Source organism: Mytilus californianus, unplaced genomic scaffold, assembly GCF_021869535.1.
Source record: "Mytilus californianus isolate M0D057914Y unplaced genomic scaffold, xbMytCali1.0.p SCAF_5, whole genome shotgun sequence".
Classification (NCBI taxonomy): domain Eukaryota; kingdom Metazoa; phylum Mollusca; class Bivalvia; order Mytilida; family Mytilidae; genus Mytilus; species Mytilus californianus.
In genome coordinates, this window is record NW_026262701.1 from 115,421,109 (window position 1) to 115,442,752 (window position 21,644).

At 33.8% G+C, this 21,644-nt stretch overlaps 1 protein-coding gene across 1 annotated transcript; it reads right to left on the reverse strand.

The window, feature by feature from the left end:
- Positions 1 to 1,769: 1,769 nt before the first annotated feature.
- Positions 1,770 to 20,070, reverse strand: LOC127700749 (high-affinity choline transporter 1-like). Its single transcript, XM_052204397.1, has 9 exons — positions 19,797 to 20,070; positions 13,310 to 13,417; positions 12,714 to 12,869; positions 11,060 to 11,208; positions 10,513 to 10,638; positions 9,046 to 9,199; positions 7,806 to 7,913; positions 7,404 to 7,510; positions 1,770 to 4,964 (listed from the first exon to the last, which is right to left on the reverse strand). The coding sequence occupies exons 1-9, from the start codon at positions 19,969 to 19,971 to the stop codon at positions 4,485 to 4,487; spliced, it is 1,563 nt and encodes a 520-aa protein (XP_052060357.1). The 5' UTR covers positions 19,972 to 20,070; the 3' UTR covers positions 1,770 to 4,484.
- Between the last annotated feature and the right edge of the window lie 1,574 nt (positions 20,071 to 21,644).

Here is a 21,644-nt window from a genome sequence, read left to right on the forward strand (position 1 = left end):
ATCTAAGACTCTCTCATCTTGCAATAGTATTAAAACATTTGACTTTTCTACACTTTACACAAGTATTCCCCATTCCAAACTAAAAGACAAATTGAAAGAGTTGGTATTACTTTGTTTCATTAAAAAAAATGGCGAACGTAGATACAAGTATCTTGTCTTGGGGAGGGATAAATCCTACTTTGTAAAGAATCACTCTGATTCAAACAAAAAATTCTCTGAAACTGACATTATCAAGATGCTTGATTTCTTGATTGACAACATATTTGTTACGTTTGGAGGACGTGTTTTCCAACAGACTGTCGGAATTCCAATGGGAACCAATTGTGCCCCTCTTCTTGCCGACTTGTTTCTTTATTATTATGAGGCTGACTTCTTACAGGAACTTCTTAGGAAGAAATATAAGAAGTTAGCAATATCCTTTAACTTTACGTTCCACTATATAGATGATCTCTCACTAAATAATACAAAATTTGGTGACTATGTTGAACGAAGCTATCCCATCGAACTAGAGATAAAGGATACTACAGATACAGTTAAGTCTGCCTCATATCTTGACTTACATCTGGTTGAAAACAAAACTTTACGACAAAAGAGATGATTTCAGCTTCCCAATTGTGAACTTTCCATTTCTATGTAGCAACATTCCAGCAGCGCCTGCATACAGAGTATATATCTCCCAATCGATAAGATATTCCCGGGCTTGTATTTCCTATCATGATTTCCTTGATAGAGGATTGCTGCTCACAAGGAAGCTATTAAACCAAGAGTTCCAAATGGTGAAGTTGAAATCATCCCTTCGTAAATTTTACGGACGCCATCACGAGTTGGTTGACCGTTATGGAATAACTGTTTCACAGATGATATCAGATATGTTCCTTATGTCGTAACTACAATACCCTTCCCTTTTCACGAATGTGACCTAACGAATTAAGACTATTTACCGGATTTGTAATAACATAAGCAACACGACGGGTGCCAAATGTGGAGCAGGATCTGCTTACCCTTCCGGAACACCTGAGATCACCCCCAGTTTTTGGTGGGGTTTGTGTTGCTTAGTCTTTAGTTTTCTATGTTGTGTCATCTGTACTATTATTTGTCTGTTTGTCTTTTTATTTTTGGCCATAGCATTGTCAGTTTGTTTTCGATCTATGAGTATGACTGTCCCTCTGGTATCTTTTGTCCCTCTCTTGTAGACTGCGTTCTCAGATATTTGTATTTAGATTTACTCTCATACAGATTTTTTTTCTGGCTTTGGGTATCAGTTTGATCTTCAAAAAAATCACTTTTTGTCCTCTAACCATGTCAATAACTGAATACTGTGACATTTGGTAAGTTGAATATTGGAATAGTAGAAATTCAATTGTTTTAGAGACAATGTAGGTATGTCCAAAGTTATAATTTTGATATCAAAGATATATTAGATAAAAATCCACAACTAAAAATTCAATTCAATTGATATTCAACATAGGTTAACCTTAATAAAATGGCAAATGTATCTTTACAAACAACAAATTAAAAGAAGGCTTCTTTGGTGGAGAGTTTGTCTCATTGGCAATAATACCACATCCTCATTTTTTGTATTATCAAACTGAAATTAGTAAAATTAAGGGAACAATGAGGATCCACAAAACGAAATTTCAAATTCCCTTTTACTATGACCTTCACTCTGAATAACTTACAAGAATTATCTGAAAAGTTCTTATTGTCCACCTGTATTTTAGGAAGGTAAACAAATCATTTATCTTAATTCAGAGAATATGTTCAAAACATATCTTTATACAAGTTTATTTTATTAAAAAAGTATCCATGGTTATCAGATCTGTATAATCTTTTTAAATGATAACTTTTTACACAATGATAATTTTTATTTGCAGTATTAATCATATGTATACAACAATAAAAATTGCTTCCTGAGCTACTTCTTGAACAGTACACCTTAATTGTTAAAGACATTTTCAACATTATGTAAATAAAAGAAGATGTGGAATATATGTTAAATTGTCAATGGGCACATCCTCATATAGTTTCATACATGGTAAATATATAACATGTAAATGAATGCACATCTACTAATAAAACAGAAACACAGAAAAACAGGTTAGATCCATCTGATCATGTTTAGTATCAATATTCTTATCAATAATGTTAAGAATAAACAACATCAAAAGTATATTATCACAATTATTTTGTTAGCTTTTTTTAATTTTAATAGAATATAGTACATGTACAAAATTAGCAATAAATTTGGGAAAATACCTTGTTTTGTGTATAAAAGGATTTTGATCCTGGCAGTCATGATTCAATAAACATAAATAACATATTTAATTTTACAAATAACAAAAATATAGTAACATAATACTGTTTTACCTGTCAAGAATTTGTGAGTACATTGACAAGTTTTATCATATTTATGAAAACTCCTTCCATCAAAATAGCATATATTAAATATTTTCTTTTAAAGATAAAATGAAAAATATAAGTTACATAATATGTAAAAGTTCAATACAGACTAAATATTATCATAAATAAGTGAGATTCTGTTTTTGTAAAATTATTAAATGAATAATTTTGGAATTATGGAGGTGGATTTATTACTTTCAGCATAAAATAGAGAAATCATAGTTGATCAAGGGTGAACCATACCATTAGGGTTAGAGATGCAGCATGTATAACTATTTGACATTAAATTTATAATAATGCCTCAACAATTGTTTTGAAAATAAAATAAATAAATAATGTCTTTAAAAGACTACATACATGACATGTAATTAGAGGTAAATCAGATCATTTCTTCAGTTGAATGTGTGCAATCTGAGATCAGTTTAATTATGTCAGACCACTAATGTATATTATATAACAATATCTGTTAGTTTAAATTGACACAGAAAATTTTTGATTGCTACAAAAAGAAAAACAAGAATAAGTAAAGGGAATTAAAAAAAACAAAAATAACAAAGAAACAAGATATTATAAAGCAGTCTTCCTCAACAGTTAATCATACTCATCTGTTTACATAAATATGAGACAGACATTGAATTAAAGCTTACAAACAGATAATTGTATTATATCATTGAAATTAATACATGTCATACTCCAACACGGAGCCGAATAATACACTTAGTAAGGAAGACATGATGCAGTTATTTGTCTCTAACAGTGAGGTAAGAGAATTTTCTGGCTTATCTTTAGTCGAAGACTTAGAACATACAAAAGTTACACAGCGCAATCTGTGAGTATAAATAAAAAGTCAGGTTTTGTCTAATAGTCCAGGGAAAGGAAAGGACCAGAAAAAAAATAAGAAGAAACCTCGGATGAAACGTAAAAATCAGAAAGAGGGAGATGTTCCTCAGCTAAAAAGAGCAAAAATAATTTATTTAAGAGAGGAGTTGAATATAGAACCCTGTATAATTTAATTGAAGACTTTTTTGAGTCGTACATTCAAAATAAGGCAGGTCCAAGTTCCAGCACACTTGAACAACCAGAGTTTGACTTCCAAGCTATGGTTGACAATATTGACAATCAGACCTTAATAATCTTGAGGATTTCCATATCTTTCAGGCTGATGGGAATAATAATGATGCTGTAAACAACAGCACTGAAGTAGATGAATATATATTTGTGGTAATATTGAGGACAATTTTAAGTTTGGTAGCAAAACTATGACAAACATACAATTGTCTGTAAAAAGGCAAACATATGCTTGGATGATTGGCTATTCTAGAGTAACAAAACCTGTTCAAAACAGCCAAATGAACATATCTGTCAAGTTTGGTTCCATTTGGTTTACATGTTTTTGAGAAAATCAAAAATTCCAAAATTTAGCAGATAAGACTAAGAGACTAGAGTAAACATGGTAAACAAAGGCTACATGTACCAACATTTCTCAAAACCAAGACAATGATGGATGACAACAGACGTCAAGTGATGGCAATAGCTTACATGACCTTTTGGGCCAGTTGAGCTAAACATAAATGTATAACATTTAATAGTGTGTCCTTGGTATCTTTATCATAATGGACTAAGTGACTGTAAGGAATAATTACAAATATAATACCACAACTTTGGTAAGGATTGTAAAACAGTATTAAATAAGTTAGTTTCATAATATGCTGTTTTATAAACACAATTTATAACATTGTCATTGTGTTTATATTAATACTTAGGATACTCCAAGCTATAATGATCATCAAAGTTGTGGTTTGGAATATTGTAACTGACACTTGAAATGGTCTTCTGATATGTTTTGGTGAGATGATATTTCTAGATTCAAAAACTTACAATCTTTAGGCTATGCTTGTTTTTCCATTCTCAAAATCTCCTCCTTCACTACATGCATAGGAGAAAAATGATAGAATTTTATAATAAGTCTTAAGGATTGATTTTAAGATTTCCAAACCTAATTTGATCTTTGGCCTATACAACTTACAATAGACATGATATAAAGGTACTGATCAACAGCATATTACATCCCTCGGATTACCACCTCAACTTGTACTGTCCAATGTTTGTAATTTTAACAACTGTTTACTACTCGTTGTTGATACGTTGGCCAGTTTATACTCAGTCTTAGACATCACATTTTTCTCTATATAAGTAGTTACTATGGAAACAATGACAATGCACAATAATGAAGTTACCATGGCAAATGTTCGAAATGGAAAATTTTGACCAGAATCCACATCATAATCTGGATAAAAAATAAATGATGGCAGATTGATTGTTGGTTCTCCTGCACCTACGCGTAATGTCACACCTACTATATATCCGACGATGGCACCATTACTGTTCGTCCATTTAAAATATACGGCACATATTAACTGGGGCAATACAATCACAAATACAATGTCAGCTGCTAAGATAAATAATCCATACACTATTGGAACAAATATAGATATAACTGTTGCCAAGGATCCAACAAATAAAATGGCTATCCTCTGTATCCATAACAACTCTCTGTCAGATGCCTGTGAAGTAAACAATATTTTTTACATGTATGTGATAAATAAAAAGCTTTTTGTTAATTATTACAAGTTAAAATCATCACCACAAACAATGAAATACCAATCAATGTATATAAATCAAATCTTTAGTATTGTCTATCACAAATTCCATTGTTTTGGTAGGTTATTTACATGTTACATAAAGCAGACCTTTGTGCAGTGGTTCCCTGTTTATCTTTAAGTTATAGAACCATTAATTCAGGCCCAGTCAGAAAGAACATACAAGAACATTTAAACAAAATAGTTCCTATGCAGAACTCTAACTTAGTAAATAAGTAAGGTATTTGGGTCATTTTGGTATCAAATAAAAGATTAAGGATTTTGGGTCGCTGTAATATCTTTCTTGAAGGTTTTTTTTCAAATAATAAGAAAAAAATATATGAAATTGAAAAAGAAAGACATTTTTTGCCTGTTGCTCAGAATAGAAGTACCTGTTTTTGTATTACCAAACCTCTTGGGAACAAGTGTATCTTGTATGCAATTGAAACTATATTAAAATCGTCAAAACAAGCCAGGATATAGTATAGTTTTGACATTTAATGACTGTCACTTAATTTAAGATTAAGACAAAATGAATGCTTGAAATTGCAGAATTTACATAGAAAGCAATGGGCTATGAATTGGTAGTTTCATTCCTTTTAAAACTAGAGGCTCTAAAGACCCTGTGTCACTCACCTAGGTCTTTGAGCGTCTTCAACAATGTGGACTAGAAGAGAATTCATGACAAAAATCTCTTTTTTGTTTATCTTATTTTGCTGATAATTTTTCTGTGTACAGTTTCTCTCTATCTTCCTTAGTTTTTGCACAAACCACATAAAAGCATATAAAAATAGTCATTTAAGGGCAATTACTCCTGCAAAGAGTCTAAAGATTTCATCAAAATTTGACTTATCTGTAGATCTTGTCTTGCTGATCATTTTTTGACAATTTCAAGTGTCTACCTTTGATAGTTATCAAGATAATAAGTAAAAACATAAAATATTGGTAAAAATCACCATTAAAGAGCAAGAACTCCAATAAGGAGTAGACTAACAATTTGGGTTATGTTGTCATATGTGTAGATCTAGTCTTGCTGTTAATTTTTGCTATTTAAAGTGGTTATCTATCTATAATAGTTTTCAAGATAAGGGGCAGAACACTAAAAATGGGTAAAAATTGAAATTAAAGAGCAGTAACTCCAATAAGGAGTGAACTGAAGATTTTGGCCAGTAGACATATTTGTAAATGTTGTCTTGGTGATCATCTATGCTTATTCAAGTTTCTACCTATTATAGTTTTTCAGATATTTGTGAATTTAGTTGTAGATCTTTTCTTGCTGATCATTTTTGCTTTTTCAGTTTCTTTCTATCATTATAGTTTTTCAGATATTAGGCAAAAACGTGAAAAATGGGTAAAATAGTCATTAAAGGCAATAACTCTAATAAGGAGTTGTCAGACGATTTTGACCATAGATATAAGAAGATGTGGTATGAGTACCAATGAAACAACTCTCCATCCAAGTCAAAATTTATAAAAGTAAACCATTATAGGTCAAGGACGGTCTTCAACACGGAGCCTTGGCTCACACCCAACAGTAAGCTATAAAGGGCCCCAAAAATTACTAGTGTAAAACCATTCAAACGGGAAAACGGGATGTTTACTTATTAGTAGATCTTGTCATTTTTGCTAATCTAAGTTTCTATATTTCTATTATAATTTTTCAGATATTAGGCAAAAAATAAAAAAAGATAAAATCTTCATTAAAGGGCAATAACTCCAATAAGGAGTCGTCTGATGATTTGGACCATGTTGACTCATTTGTACATCTTGTCTTGCTGATCATTTATGCCATTAAAGTTTTGCTCTAACTATTATAATTTTCAAGATAAGAGGCAAAAATGATAAAAATTAGTAAAATTTGTCATTCAAGGGCAATAACTCTATAGGTAGTCGTCTGAAAATTTTGATGTAAATAAACCATAGGTAGATCTCATCAATCTAAACATTTCTGCTCCTGTCAGATGTTCTCTATGGACAGCAGTTTTCAAGTAAATAGATGAAACTTGCATTTTTCCTCTATGTTCTATTTTTAGCCATGTCTGCCATGTTGGTTGGCAGGACGGGTCATCGGACATATTTTTAAAACTATATATCCTAATGATGATTGTGGCCAAGTTTGGTTGAATTTGGCCCAGCAGTTTCAGAGGAGAAGATTTTTGTAAAAGTTAACAACTACTGACAATGACAGACGACCAGGGATGCCAAGTTTTTAATAAGAAAAGCTCACTTCACCCTTTGGGCCAGGTGAGCTAAAGAGGCAATAACTGAAAGTGTGTAGATTCATTTTGACAACTGCACACAAATAAACTGTTTCATTATATAGTTTCTTGCAAAATACAAATACCTCAAAGCTAAAATACTTACCTTGGTTCTAAACAGATGAGCATAAATATTGTATGTGAACATGGAACTTGAACCAAGGATGGAGCTGTCCATTGATGACATTACTGCAGCAGAAATGGCTCCTAGACCTGCAAAGTAAGATAACAACATGGAAAGATCCTTCTATAGTCTTTATATAACAAAATTTTCTATGTGATAACTTTTTTGTTCCATCACATATTGCACATCTTTGCTTAACTGTTTGTCCTGTGTATTTTATTGAGTAACTTATCTGCAATATTCATGATATTATTGAGTAACTTACTGTCCATTGTCTTAAATAAACTGTTAACACAGAATTGTTTTACAAAACTTAGCCAATGAGCTGTGTTATTTACTAATAATTTAAGAGAATATATACTTATTCCTTCACTGTATACATACCAATCACTGCTACAACGTTTGGTGTAAAATTCTGTAAAACTAGAGGAAGTACCATACTGCCCCGGTTCAGTTCCATAGGTGACTTTCCAAGACTGGTCTTGTTCCAATCTGTAAATAGACATAAATTACTTTCAAACTGATGTTTTTCATACTAGTACTATTCAGGTTCGTAGGTCACTCTATTAAGCTTTTCCAGTTTTACGTTTTTAATGAAAATATAAAAGACCACAAATCTAGAGAATGTACTTTGTCTAGATCTGTTGTGCAAAATTAGAATCTATTATCTTCATAATGAACAATTATTGCATTTCATTTCACTTCATAATTCCCGCAATAAATTTTCTGTGAATATGACATTCATTTCCCATTGTCATCCCAGATGTTTTGCGTAGAAAATTCACTTGACAACAATGTGATCAAGCAATATTATATGTCATTGTCTTTTTGCATGTTGACCAGAAATAGGGATTATGTTATTGTGTAGTTATTTTTATCTTTATCATGCTAAAAAGAGTATGACAGTTTTTAGTTTGAAATCTGATGCTTCCTATATGGAACAGTTCATTGTTATAGTCAAGAATTGTTTGTTTGTATACAGGTATATTTTGCACACACACTGCATTAATTATTATTTTAAACAACATTCACACATAACTGTTAATATATTTAAATAAAACATTGCATTAGTTTCACATATTTCTATTTTCATTGAACAAAACTTCAATACAATTCTGATCGGCACTACAAGATCCACAACTGCACTTTTCAAAACTGCAACAAAGATCTGAAACACTGTAAGACTCTGGATGTACTTAAATGATCCCATATAAAAATTAGGAGATGTGGTATGATTGCCAATGAGACAACTATCACCAAAGTTCAAATGAAGTGGATATAAGCAATTATAGGTCAGCATACGGCCTTCAACAATGAGAAAAACCCATACCGCATTGTCAGCTATAAAAGGTCCAAGTCTAGATCTTATAGCGACTCTCTAAAGCTGGACCTGTACAAATATAGAATAAAGATCTAAAATACGGTAAATCTGGATGTTTTCAAATCTGAAACAAAGATCTCAAATGTTTTCTTATTCATTATGATTTGATTATCTTTGAGTTCAAATAAACACTAAAACAGATACATTTTTTTCATTCACATGCTTGTATTTTGTCTTTAACCATAGATTTGTTGTTATGATGTGTCCTTAAAATATCATGTCTAAAAATACTAGATATACTACCTGCATTTGTAGCCACAGCTCCTATAATCACAGATGGAATTACTAGGATAACAGCACTACAAGCTCCAACAACAGACAAGATCTGTGCCTGCCTTCCAGACCTCACTGATAGTACTCTCTGGAAATAGGCTTGCCATGGAATTGTGCCCAGTGTCTGAAACAAACAAAATCACTTGAACTTGAGTAAAATAAGATGGAAACTATCAAATATCAACCAGAGTCAACAGGAGAATACCAAATAAAACTATTCTTGGATATTTGATAAAAAAGTTGGCTTTTTTATTCGAGGAACAACTGTAGTAAATTAAGACAAGAGGCTGTTGAGTGACAGCAAACCGTATTTTCCTGCAGAGGTCGAACCCTGAACAGTTGAGCAAGTATGGACAAAACATTTAGGCTTAAAACAGCTCTGAATTTGGATTGTGATTGAATATTTAAAATAGATTATTATCTAATTAATAATGAAAATGATATTTACAAATCTGAACCCCAAACAGGATCATGTAAAAATTAAACATTAACACACACAACAAAAATAAAATACCACATAACAACTGTGACATCTACCTTCATAACACACATGACTTAAAAAAATAGTTATCATGTGTTCATGGAATAAGTTTGAGTTGTTTCCCTTTGAACAGAAATATGGCTTAACATAGTACTCTAACATTAGATATGATTAATAGTTCTCTAAAATTATATATGATGTAACACAATGTATATCTATTTTCAAATTATATTCAAATATAATTAATAGTTCCAGATATTTTTTCTTTCATTTGTCACAAACTAATACAGATCTGCAACTTATTTATGATCAATGTCAACAACTCTAAATGTAATGAAATATATCCTAAAAATAGATTATTATCTAATTAAAGGAGTTCACTTCATAAAAAAAAAAGATATATATATAGCATTCAGAAAATTAGTTTATACAGAATAACAAACAAACCTACCACAAAATTCTTCAAACAATTTACCAAAGAAAAGAAAAAAATATCCAAATTGTCATTTAACATTAATACAATGTCTTTTAAAAATCTTTTAAAAAATGAGTTATTTCCCTTTGTACAGAAATGGATTAATACATCAAAAATTGAATTCTTGAGAAAGGGCTATAACTGAACAACGAAAAAAGCTAAAATCGTGAAAATTGAATTTGACCTTCATTTAGTCACAGGAAACAACATATCTAAATTTGAAAAAAATTCTTCAAAGCGTTTTCATGTTAATGAACGGACACTGTTTGGCAGCCGCCCGCCCGCAGTACAACCCATAAATCAATAACCAATTTTTACTTCGAAAATCCGGTTAAAAACCATCAACCTTACTTGTAGTGTACTCTCTTGTATACTGGAAAAAATGAATTTTCACAAAAAATACAAAAAAAAGACTCCACTAATATTTCATTTTCTTCTTACATTCAAGAGCTTTTTTTTTATAATGCAATTAAAAACTCACCATGGCAACAAACAGATCCCACCACTGACCAGCAAATGAAATATCAAAAGTTCCAATCCAAGTCTCAGATGTTTGGCAGATGTCTCCAACATTTTCATTGGTCAGTATAAATGGCAAACTCAGAACCTGTCAAGAAATTCCCAGTATCATCATTTAACATTTTGTAACTAAAAATCTTGCAATGTATTTAAATTCTTTCATTTGTTTTTCACATAAAATCTTGTTGCATGCTGTAAATTGTTGAATTTTCACTTTCTTGTGATAATTAGTTCACTATGAATATTAAACAGTTTAAACTATAATAGAAACAAAAATATATAAAAATAGTTAAAAGAATCATGGACACATCTGTTACACCATTAAAATTTATAGTTAGCCTTTAACATGTTTAATATACTATATAATTAGAAAAATAGACAGATTTTTATCATATCTTTTGATGGTATTTCTCAAGCAGAGTGCATTTAAAAGTTTTTACTACTAAGATCACAAAAATAAAATAAAATCATTTGATAAATAACATGAGTGCACAAAAAAATGTACTAACCAATCCAAACGTAATAAATATTAATTGCACTATATCTGTATATGCTACAGAAACCATCTGACCAATCATAGTGTAAATAATAGTTACTGCTGATGATGTTACTATGGCAACAGTCAAAGGAATGTTCACAATCACACTCAAGCTTGTCCCTAAAAATTACAGATGATGTTACTATGGCAACAGTCAATTTTTATGTTAATAATCACACTCAAGCTTGTACCTAAAAATTACAGATGATGATGCTATGGCAACATTCAATTTTTATGTTAATAATCACACTCAAGCTTGTACCTAAAAATTACAGATGATGTTACTATGGCAACAGTCAATTTTTAAGTTAACAATCACACTCAAGCTGGTACCTAATTTTACAGATGATGTTACTATGGCAACAGTCAAAGGAATGTTAACAATCATACTCAAGCTTATTCCTAAAAATTACAGATGATGTTACTATGGCGACAGTCAATGGAATGTTAACAATCACACTCAAGCTTGTTCCTAAAAATTAACAAGCATTCTGAGAGTATTGCATGGCAATACATAGTCCCCTACTGGTTAAAAATATCTTCTGGTGCAAATATTGAGCACTAAATCTGTTTATACTCAAATATATAAAGAGTTTTTCTTGTGAATAGTGTTTCACTGAAGGAGTTGTATCAACAAGATTAATAGACAGAATGACAGACAGTGTGATTTCTATTGTTTTAAAACGTTTATGAAACCAAAACTTTCAAATATTACCAAATTGTGCATAAAACAGTTATTGCTACTAAGATCAGGGACCAAGTCTCTGCAAAATATTATTGGACCGGAACAAAATTCGAACTTGATCTATGACTTTTCATGATCAAACGTCAAAAAAAATCTCATATCAATATATTTAAGTGTTACAAAAAAAGTGTGGAAAACTGATTATTTGCGTGAATTTTCCGAGGAATATAGTTCTGCACAAAATAATCAGACCAGAACAAAATTCAAACTTGATCTGTTACTGGTCATGATAAAACTACATATCAAATATCAAATCGTTATCTTCAAGATCGATGAAAAAAGTGTGGAAAACTGATTTGCCTGACATACTGACGGACAGGTAGACAGACAGATGGACGGAGTGCAAACCTTAAGCCCCCTTCGTCTTTGCCTGTAGGAGACTAAAAAGACAATTACTAACTGATAGATACAGCCCTAACTCAAATCTCACATATGGACAGGTTGTGCAGAATAGTTTTTAAACAATGGAGAATGCCCTATACTGAACATTTAAATATTTGAAAAATGACTAAGTTTCCAAGTCAGGCAAATGAGAAAAAATTCCTTAAACAATTCCATAATTCCATAATAGCAGGTGCACAGCTTTGACATATGTGCAATCTTCATGTGATGTTTCTGGGATCAGGGTTGAAAACTGGAGGAGAAGTTGATTACACATAACTTGTATCCTATAAAGTCAGGAAAAATTGTGAAGTGTTGAAATTTGGTGTCTAACACCTTCAAAAATTTGAATGAGTTGAAAAAAAAATTATATTAGGAAAGCACCAACATTTTTTACCTTGAATGATCTATGCCAATTTTCCCGAATCTAATGGACTTATTTCATGTATGACATTCTATGTTAATTTATCAATTACATAATTACTTATGTCTGTCTTACCTAATGCTGATAAAATGGATGCAGTCCAGAAAATATCTCCACATAATGATGCTAGGTAGACCATAAATACCAAAGTATTACCATATACCTCCTGGAAAGGGTCCAACATCGTTAAGTAATTCTGGTCCCTCATTTTCTTGGCAAACACCAAACCACCTATGGAAAAATTATATAATAATTATATATACAAAGGGTAACCCTCAATGAAACAAAAAGCAAACTAAAATTTACATAAAAATTCACAGCCAGATTTAAAAACCTTAATACATGTATCATCCAAATTAAGGTCTCAAGAAGGAAGTCAATAAATGCAATATAGATAACAAAAGATCTGATGCAAGCTTTCTTCATGCATTTAGAACTATGATGTGTAAACTGGGCTGATGCACTAATGACAAATTCTATATAAAAATACTTTTATTCAGTTTGTGAGTGCATCAACCCAATTTACCCATTCAGACTTTTGTTCAGTTTGTGAGAGCACCAGTCTACTTTTTGTCAAGCGACAAACTTACAACCATGTTTTACATCTTTCGACAACCATTCACCTAGCATGTAGACAGAGGAGCTATTCATATATATTTACATTAACGTACCTACAATAAGTCCAATAAATATACCAAATGGTGCTAATGTCCATACAAGGCCACTAGTTGCTATGGATTCTGCTGTTCCATTTATGTAACCTCCTCCAACTGTTGTTGCTATTGAATACAAACAAAATAACAAATATATTAAACACTTTTTATGTACAACAGAATTGTTTTTTGTTAATTTGCACATGATCACAGTCATAATTGACAAAGGCTTAAAATTATTATTTTATACTACAATTGCATTTAAGGACTTAACTCATACTGCACAGAGACTGGACCAGTTGGAGTACCCAGATCACCTAAGTGTTTACAGACCACACAACTGTAGTCTAAGGAAACAATTTCAGTCAAAAGTATTTGCACCATATATCACTAACTTGATCATAAAAGCTGCAGAAGTGATTTTATGGCTCTCACCATGTCTAAGCACTTGAAAGAGATTTAATGTGTGGAAAATTCCTAGACTTCTAGATCTCGGGTTCACCTTAACCTTGCATGTGTCATTACAAAGTTTCAGGCTTCACCAACCATGTTCAATTATTTTCCAATCCCAATTTTAGTTCTAGAGAACCATGGGTGGTAGCATACACTGACTTGTTGCAGAAGTGTATTCTGTTAAACAATAATAACTTGCCTCATCCCCTTCTGAAACTATGGAACACCGTTGGAGGCCTTAAAGGTAAGTTGGTACTTAACTTGTCAAAGACAGGACCCACATGGTAAGGCTTAAAACATATATATATATTTATTTTTTCAAATGTCTCTTTAACTCTGATCACCATGGACATTGCTTGGGTTAAATAATATGTATACATTAAATTTGAAATGAGACAAAATGTGGCACTCTGGATTATTTAACAATTGACAAACATGTGAGATTAATCATTGTGATTTCAGTAAATGCTGCATACAAATAAAGCTATCAAAATTTTAAATGCAAGTTTTGAATTATGCGAAACCTATCCCTTTGCAATTTTCTTAATAATAGAAAAATTGCAATAATTTCTGAATTTACAGTAATTTTTTCAGGGTATCACTGAACCAAATAAAATATAATGCTGCCATCATTTCAATATTTATCAATTTACTGATAATACACTTTCTATGTATTTAATATAGAACCACCATTATTTTTCAAAATTCATCAATAGATAAAAAAAAAAAATGCCCTTCATCTTGGTCAGCTCACATTGCAGAAACTATCTATTGTATTATTTTTAATTTGTTATACTTGAAAATTTGCAACTGGGCGTTAAAGAAACAACCATCAATCATGTATTATATATGTCAAGTTCAAATTTACAGCCAAACATGTTTGATTCATCAAAAGGAAAAAGGTACAATTTGTAGTAAATATCTGATCAAGGGTTGTGCCTTTTGAGTTTGCCATTTGAATTTTTTCTATCGTAATGAATTCTGCATTCTGATTAATAAAAATATTTATACCCTTGAAGTTTTCTTTAATTTGTGGATGTGCACACCATCTTAACCCTAAACCTTTTGGGCTGAAAATCAAAAGGATTTCTTTTCTCTATATCTTCAATCTATATAAATTTCATTTCAAACCAAAAAGCATCCTGAACAAGAAATGATTGTAACAGGATGCTGTTACGAAGTCTCCCAAACGAAGCTCCCATAATTCGTAATTCCCAGGGTCGCCTGACATTGGGCAACAACAAGTGAAAATTGGTTTGGTCAAGTAAAGTTATATGCATTAGTGATGCCTGGGGACTAACCCTGTATATCATTCAAATCATCTTGGCATGACAAACCAGAATATATATGGTTAAGGGGTGGGGATCTCAACCATTTACAAGATACCAGAACATTGGGGGTGGGGGGAACCCCTGGGGACTGACCCTATACGTCATTCAAATGTTCGTTACATGACGAACAGGAATATATATGGTTTAGGGGTGGGGATCTCAACCATTTAAAAGATATTAGATCATTGGGGGTGGGGGGAACCCCTGGGGACTGACCGTATACGTCATTCAAATGTTTGAGACATGACAAATAGGAATATATATGGTTTAGGGGTGGGGATCTCAACCATTTACAAGATATTAGAACTTTCTCAAATGGCAGGGGGTCGGGATGACCCCTGGGGAATAACCCTGTATATCATTCAAACCATCTTAGCATGACAAACCAGAATATATATGGTTTAGGGGTGGGGATCTTGACCACTTACAAGATATTTGAACTTTCTTAAATGGCAGGGGGTGGGGGTGACCCCTGGGGACTAACCCTGTATTTCATTTGATGTGCATTATCATGACAAACCAGAATATATATGGTTTAGGGGTGGGGATCTCAACCATTTACAAGATATTAGAATTTTCTCAAATGGCAGGGGGTCGAGATGACCCCTGGGGACTAACCCTGTATATCATTCAAACCATCTTAGCATGACAAATCAGAATATATATGGTTTAGGGGTGGGGATCTTGACCACTTACAAGATATTAGAACTTTCTCAAATGGAAGGGGGTGGGGGTGACCCCTGGGGACTAACCCTGTATTTCATTTGATGTGCTTTATCATGACAAACCAGAATATATATGGTTTAGGGGTGGGGATCTCGACCATTTACAAGATATTAGAACTTTCTCAAATGGCAGGGGGTCAGGATGACCCCCGGGGACTAACCCTGTATATCATTCAAACCATCTTGGCATGACAAACCAGAAGATATATGGTTTAGGGGTGGGGATTTCGACCATTTACAAGATACGAGAACATTAGGGGTGGGGGGAACCCCTGGGGACTGACCCTATACGTCATTCAAATGTTAGTAACATGAAGAACAGGAATATATATGGTTTAGGGGTGGGGATCTCAACCATTTACAAGATATTAGAACTTTCTCAAATGGCAGGGGGTAGGGATGACCCCTAGGGACTAACCCTGTATATTCAAACCATCTAAGCATGACAAACCAGGATATATATGGTTTAGGGGTGGGGATCTTGACCACTTACAAGATATTAGAACTTTCTTAAATGGCAGGGGGTGGGGGTGACCCCTGGGGACTAACCCTATATTTCATTTGATGTGCTTTATCATGACAAACCAGAATATATATGGTTTAGGGGTGGGGATCTCAACCATTTACAAGATATTAGAATTTTCTCAAATGGCAGGGGGTCGAGATGACCCCTGGGGACTAACCCTGTATATCATTCAAACCATCTTAGCATGACAAATCAGAATATATATGGTTTAGGGGTGGGGATCTTGACCACTTACAAGATATTAGAACTTTCTCAAATGGAAGGGGGTGGGGGTGACCCCTGGGGACTAACCCTGTATTTCATTTGATGTGCTTTATCATGACAAACCAGAATATATATGGTTTAGGGGTGGGGATCTCGACCATTTACAAGATATTAGAACTTTCTCAAATGGCAGGGGGTCAGGATGACCCCTGGGGACTAACCCTGTATATCATTCAAACCATCTTGGCATGACAAACCAGAAGATATATGGTTTAGGGGTGGGGATTTCGACCATTTACAAGATACGAGAACATTAGGGGTGGGGGGAACCCCTGGGGACTGACCCTATACGTCATTCAAATGTTAGTAACATGAAGAACAGGAATATATATGGTTTAGGGGTGGGGATCTCAACCATTTACAAGATATTAGAACTTTCTCAAATGGCAAGGGGTAGGGATGACCCCTAGGGACTAACCCTGTATATTCAAACCATCTAAGCATGACAAACCAGAATATATATGGTTTAGGGGTGGGGATCTTGACCACTTACAAGATATTAGAACTTTCTTAAATGGCAGGGGGTGGGGGTGACCCCTGGGGACTAACCCTATATTTCATTTGATGTGCTTTATCATGACAAACCAGAATATATATGGTTTAGGGGTGGGGATCTCGACCATTTACAAGATATTAGAACTTTCTCAAATGACAGGGGGTGGGGATGACCCCTGGGGACTAACCCTGTATATCATTCAAACCATCTTAGCATGACAAACCAGAATATATATGGTTTAAGGGTGGGGATCTTGACCACTTACAAGATAATAGAACTTTCTCAAATGGCAGGGGGTCGGGATGACCCCTGGGGACTAACCCTGTATATCATTCAAACCATCTTAGCATGACAAACCAGAATATATATGGTTAAGGGGTGGGGATCTCAACCATTTACAAGATACCAGAACATTGGGGGTGGGGGGAACCCCTGGGGACTGACCCTATACGTCATTCAAATGTTCGTTACATGACGAACAGGAATATATATGGTTTAGGGGTGGGGATCTCAACCATTTAAAAGATATTAGATCATTGGGGGTGGGGGGAACCCCTGGGGACTGACCGCATACGTCATTCAAATGTTTGAGACATGACAAATAGGAATATATATGGTTTAGGGGTGGGGATCTCAACCATTTACAAGATATTAGAACTTTCTCAAATGGCAGGGGGTCGGGATGACCCCTAGGGACTAACCCTGTATATTCAAACCATCTAAGCATGACAAACCAGAATATATATGGTTTAGGGGTGGGGATCTTGACCACTTACAAGATATTTGAACTTTCTTAAATGGCAGGGGGTGGGGGTGACCCCTGGGGACTAACCCTGTATTTCATTTGATGTGCATTATCATGACAAACCAGAATATATATGGTTTAGGGGTGGGGATCTCAACCATTTACAAGATATTAGAATTTTCTCAAATGGCAGGGGGTCGAGATGACCCCTGGGGACTAACCCTGTATATCATTCAAACCATCTTAGCATGACAAATCAGAATATATATGGTTTAGGGGTGGGGATCTTGACCACTTACAAGATATTAGAACTTTCTCAAATGGCAGGGGGTGGGGGTGACCCCTGGGGACTAACCCTGTATTTCATTTGATGTGCTTTATCATGACAAACCAGAATATATATGGTTTAGGGGTGGGGATCTCGACCATTTACAAGATATTAGAACTTTCTCAAATGGCAGGGGGTCGGGATGACCCCTGGGGACTAACCCTGTATATCATTCAAACCATCTTGGCATGACAAACCAGAATATATATGGTTTAGGGGTGGGGATTTCGACCATTTACAAGATATGAGAACATTAGGGGTGGGGGGAACCCCTGGGGACTGACCCTATACGTCATTCAAATGTTAGTAACATGTAGAACAGGAATATATATGGTTTAGGGGTGGGGATCTCAACCATTTACAAGATATTAGAACTTTCTCAAATGGCAGGGGGTAGGGATGACCCCTAGGGACTAACCCTGTATATTCAAACCATCTAAGCATGACAAACCAGATTATATATGGTTTAGGGGTGGGGATCTTGACCACTTACAAGATATTAGAACTTTCTTAAATGGCAGGGGGTGGGGGTGACCCCTGGGGACTAACCCTATATTTCATTTGATGTGCTTTATCATGACAAACCAGAATATATATGGTTTAGGGGTGGGGATCTCGACCATTTACAAGATATTAGAACTTTCTCAAATGGCAGGGGGTCGGGATGACCCCTGGGGACTAACCCTGTATATCATTCAAACCATCTTAGCATGACAAACCAGAATATATATGGTTTAGGGGTGGGGATCTTGACCACTTACAAGATAATAGAACTTTCTCAAATGGCAGGGGGTCGGGATGACCCCTGGGGACTAACCCTGTATATCATTCAAACCATCTTAGCATGACAAACCAGAATATATATGGTTTAGGGGTGGGGATCTTGACCACTTACAAGGTAATAGAACTTTCTTAAATGGCAGGGGGTGGGGGTGACCCCTGGGGACTAACCCTGTATTTCATTTAATGGGCTTTATCATTTAGAACATTTTCAATTAAAAAGAAAGTGTTTATCACAAATGGTTTTCAATTTATAATCATTTGAAAATTTAAAAAAATAAAATCCCATAGGGTTCTATAGTAAAACCCTCTTTTCTTTTTGCCCCTCAAAGTACCCCTTTATAAACCCCATTGCACAAACAAAACCCTGATTGCACCACTAGACATGTTAGTCTAACATATTGTGAAACCCTAAGTTAATCTGACAAGCGGTTTTGGAGAACAGGTGCGGACAAGTTCAAATTTAAAAGCGGCGGAAGAAGAAGAAGAATAATAATAATAATAAGAACTGAGCAAAAACAATAAGTCTTCCCAAACTTCGTTTGGGAGACTTAATAACCATCCCAACCAACTTTGAAAAAAATATCTATTTTTAGTAACAATGATCTTGATCTTCTACCTTTTGACTCAAAAATCAGGACTCTTCCCCTTCCCTATATCTGACTATAAGTTTCATTCCAATCTGGGCAATCAAAACAAAAAGTGACAATCTTGTAACCATTTTCCCCAAATTTTTCTATTTTAGTAAGGACAGACAGAAGGATGGATGAACAAAAGGATGACAATACACTCCTGGAAATTTGTGCAGCTTAAAAATGTGGTAAAATAGACAAATTTGATGGGATGGTATTGTTTACCTGTCATAGTAAATATTCCAACAACTGCACTTAGATCTCTTCCTGCCACAATGGAAGACTCCATTGCTGTCATTCTGGTGGGCATCTTTTTATGACGAGCTGCCACAACACCAACAATTAGAATGACAATGTAAAACAACAACAGCACAACTAGTCCAACAACATTTATTGCCATAGTGAAAAGTAGTGGTCAGTCCTCTGTAGCAAAACTTTCAGAAATTATTTCAGCTAGTCACATTTTGTGTTACACTATACACCCATTACAAGGAAGAAATATCTGAAAATATAATTTGAAATTTCCTTAGTATGTTTAATCTTTTTCCAGTACACCAATGCAAGTAAAAAGAGGTATAAAAACAAAATGGAATAAAAGAACAGAGTTCCAATGTCCCCTTGTTGCACATATTTCATCTATCGAAGGTACAAGGGCAATAACTAAAAAAAAAACCTTTTTTTTTGTTCTTTAAAACAATTTATAAATATCTTGGAGAAATGAAGGCTTAAAAGCAAATGCAAGGTGAGTTCCATTGTAATTAATATTTCCAAGGGGCATAACTCTTTTAAAAATAATTGATCCATACTGATTTTCTAACTCGTCAATAACATTGATGATATAAATCTATAATATAAATTTCATAAAAATCGGGCAAGAATTGTACACATTAGACATGTTAGAGTGCTCATAAAGCAATTTTCCATATAATTAATATTTCCAAGGGGCATAAATCTTTTAAAAATAATTGATCATCACTGATTTTCGAACTCATCAAAGACATTGCTGATATAAACCTATGATATAAGTTTCATAAAAATCTGGCAAGAATTGTACACATGAGAGTGCCAACAATGCAATTTTCCATATAATCAATATTTCCAAGGGGCATAACTCTTTTAAAAATAATTGATTGGCACTGATTTTCAAACTCGTCAAAGACATTGCTGATATAAACCTATGATATAAGTTTCCTAAAAATCTAACAAGAACTGTGTACGTGAAAGCGCTAACAAGACAGGACGGTACATATAAATCTGTGTACCTTGAAAAGTTTTAAAGCATGACTGGAATCAGTCACTGGATATGCAGTGATAAATGAAATTCAATTGGATTTTGCTATGCCTTTTCTTTTTGTTCCTAAAATAGGTGCCAAAATAAACTACCGTACGGTACCAGTGGAAGTAGGGAAAGATGTTTGAGAAGTTTCTCTCATATACAATGTTGTACGACTTTGCCCCCAGCAGAGCTATAGAAAAACAGTACATTAACGGGTGTTACACGGACACTTTTTAGATGATACACGGACACTTTTTAGTTGTTACACGGACACTTTTTATGAATAGAATCACTCGTGCATGATCAGTGAGTTCATGGGCACTTTAAATTTCAATCAGATTTGAACTTTTTGTTTCACCGACATATTTCCTGTCTTTTTAATTAAAAATATTTACGTTAGCATCAATAACTATATTTTTTTTCAAACAATTCCAGTAACTATTCATATTAGTACACTAAGGGGTTGACCATTTAACTTCAAAAGGCCGGTTATGTTTTTTTCCTAAAAAAACACATTTTGATCCCCAATTTTCTGAGAAAAAATATATAATGGTCAAGCAGATGACACTGAAAATAATGTTCTGGCTCCTGATTTTCCGAATACCGTATATAAAAGTGCTGATTTCGAAAAAAAAAATATTTGGGCGATAGCGTTGAAAAACTAAATAATTTTCTTACTCAGAAAAGAACACACCCCCTTTTGAAGGTAAATGGTCGGTCCGTAAATGTATTTTTTTTTTCAATATATGGACATGAATAGTATTCTGGACAATGCTGAAAGAAATGCTGGTACCAAC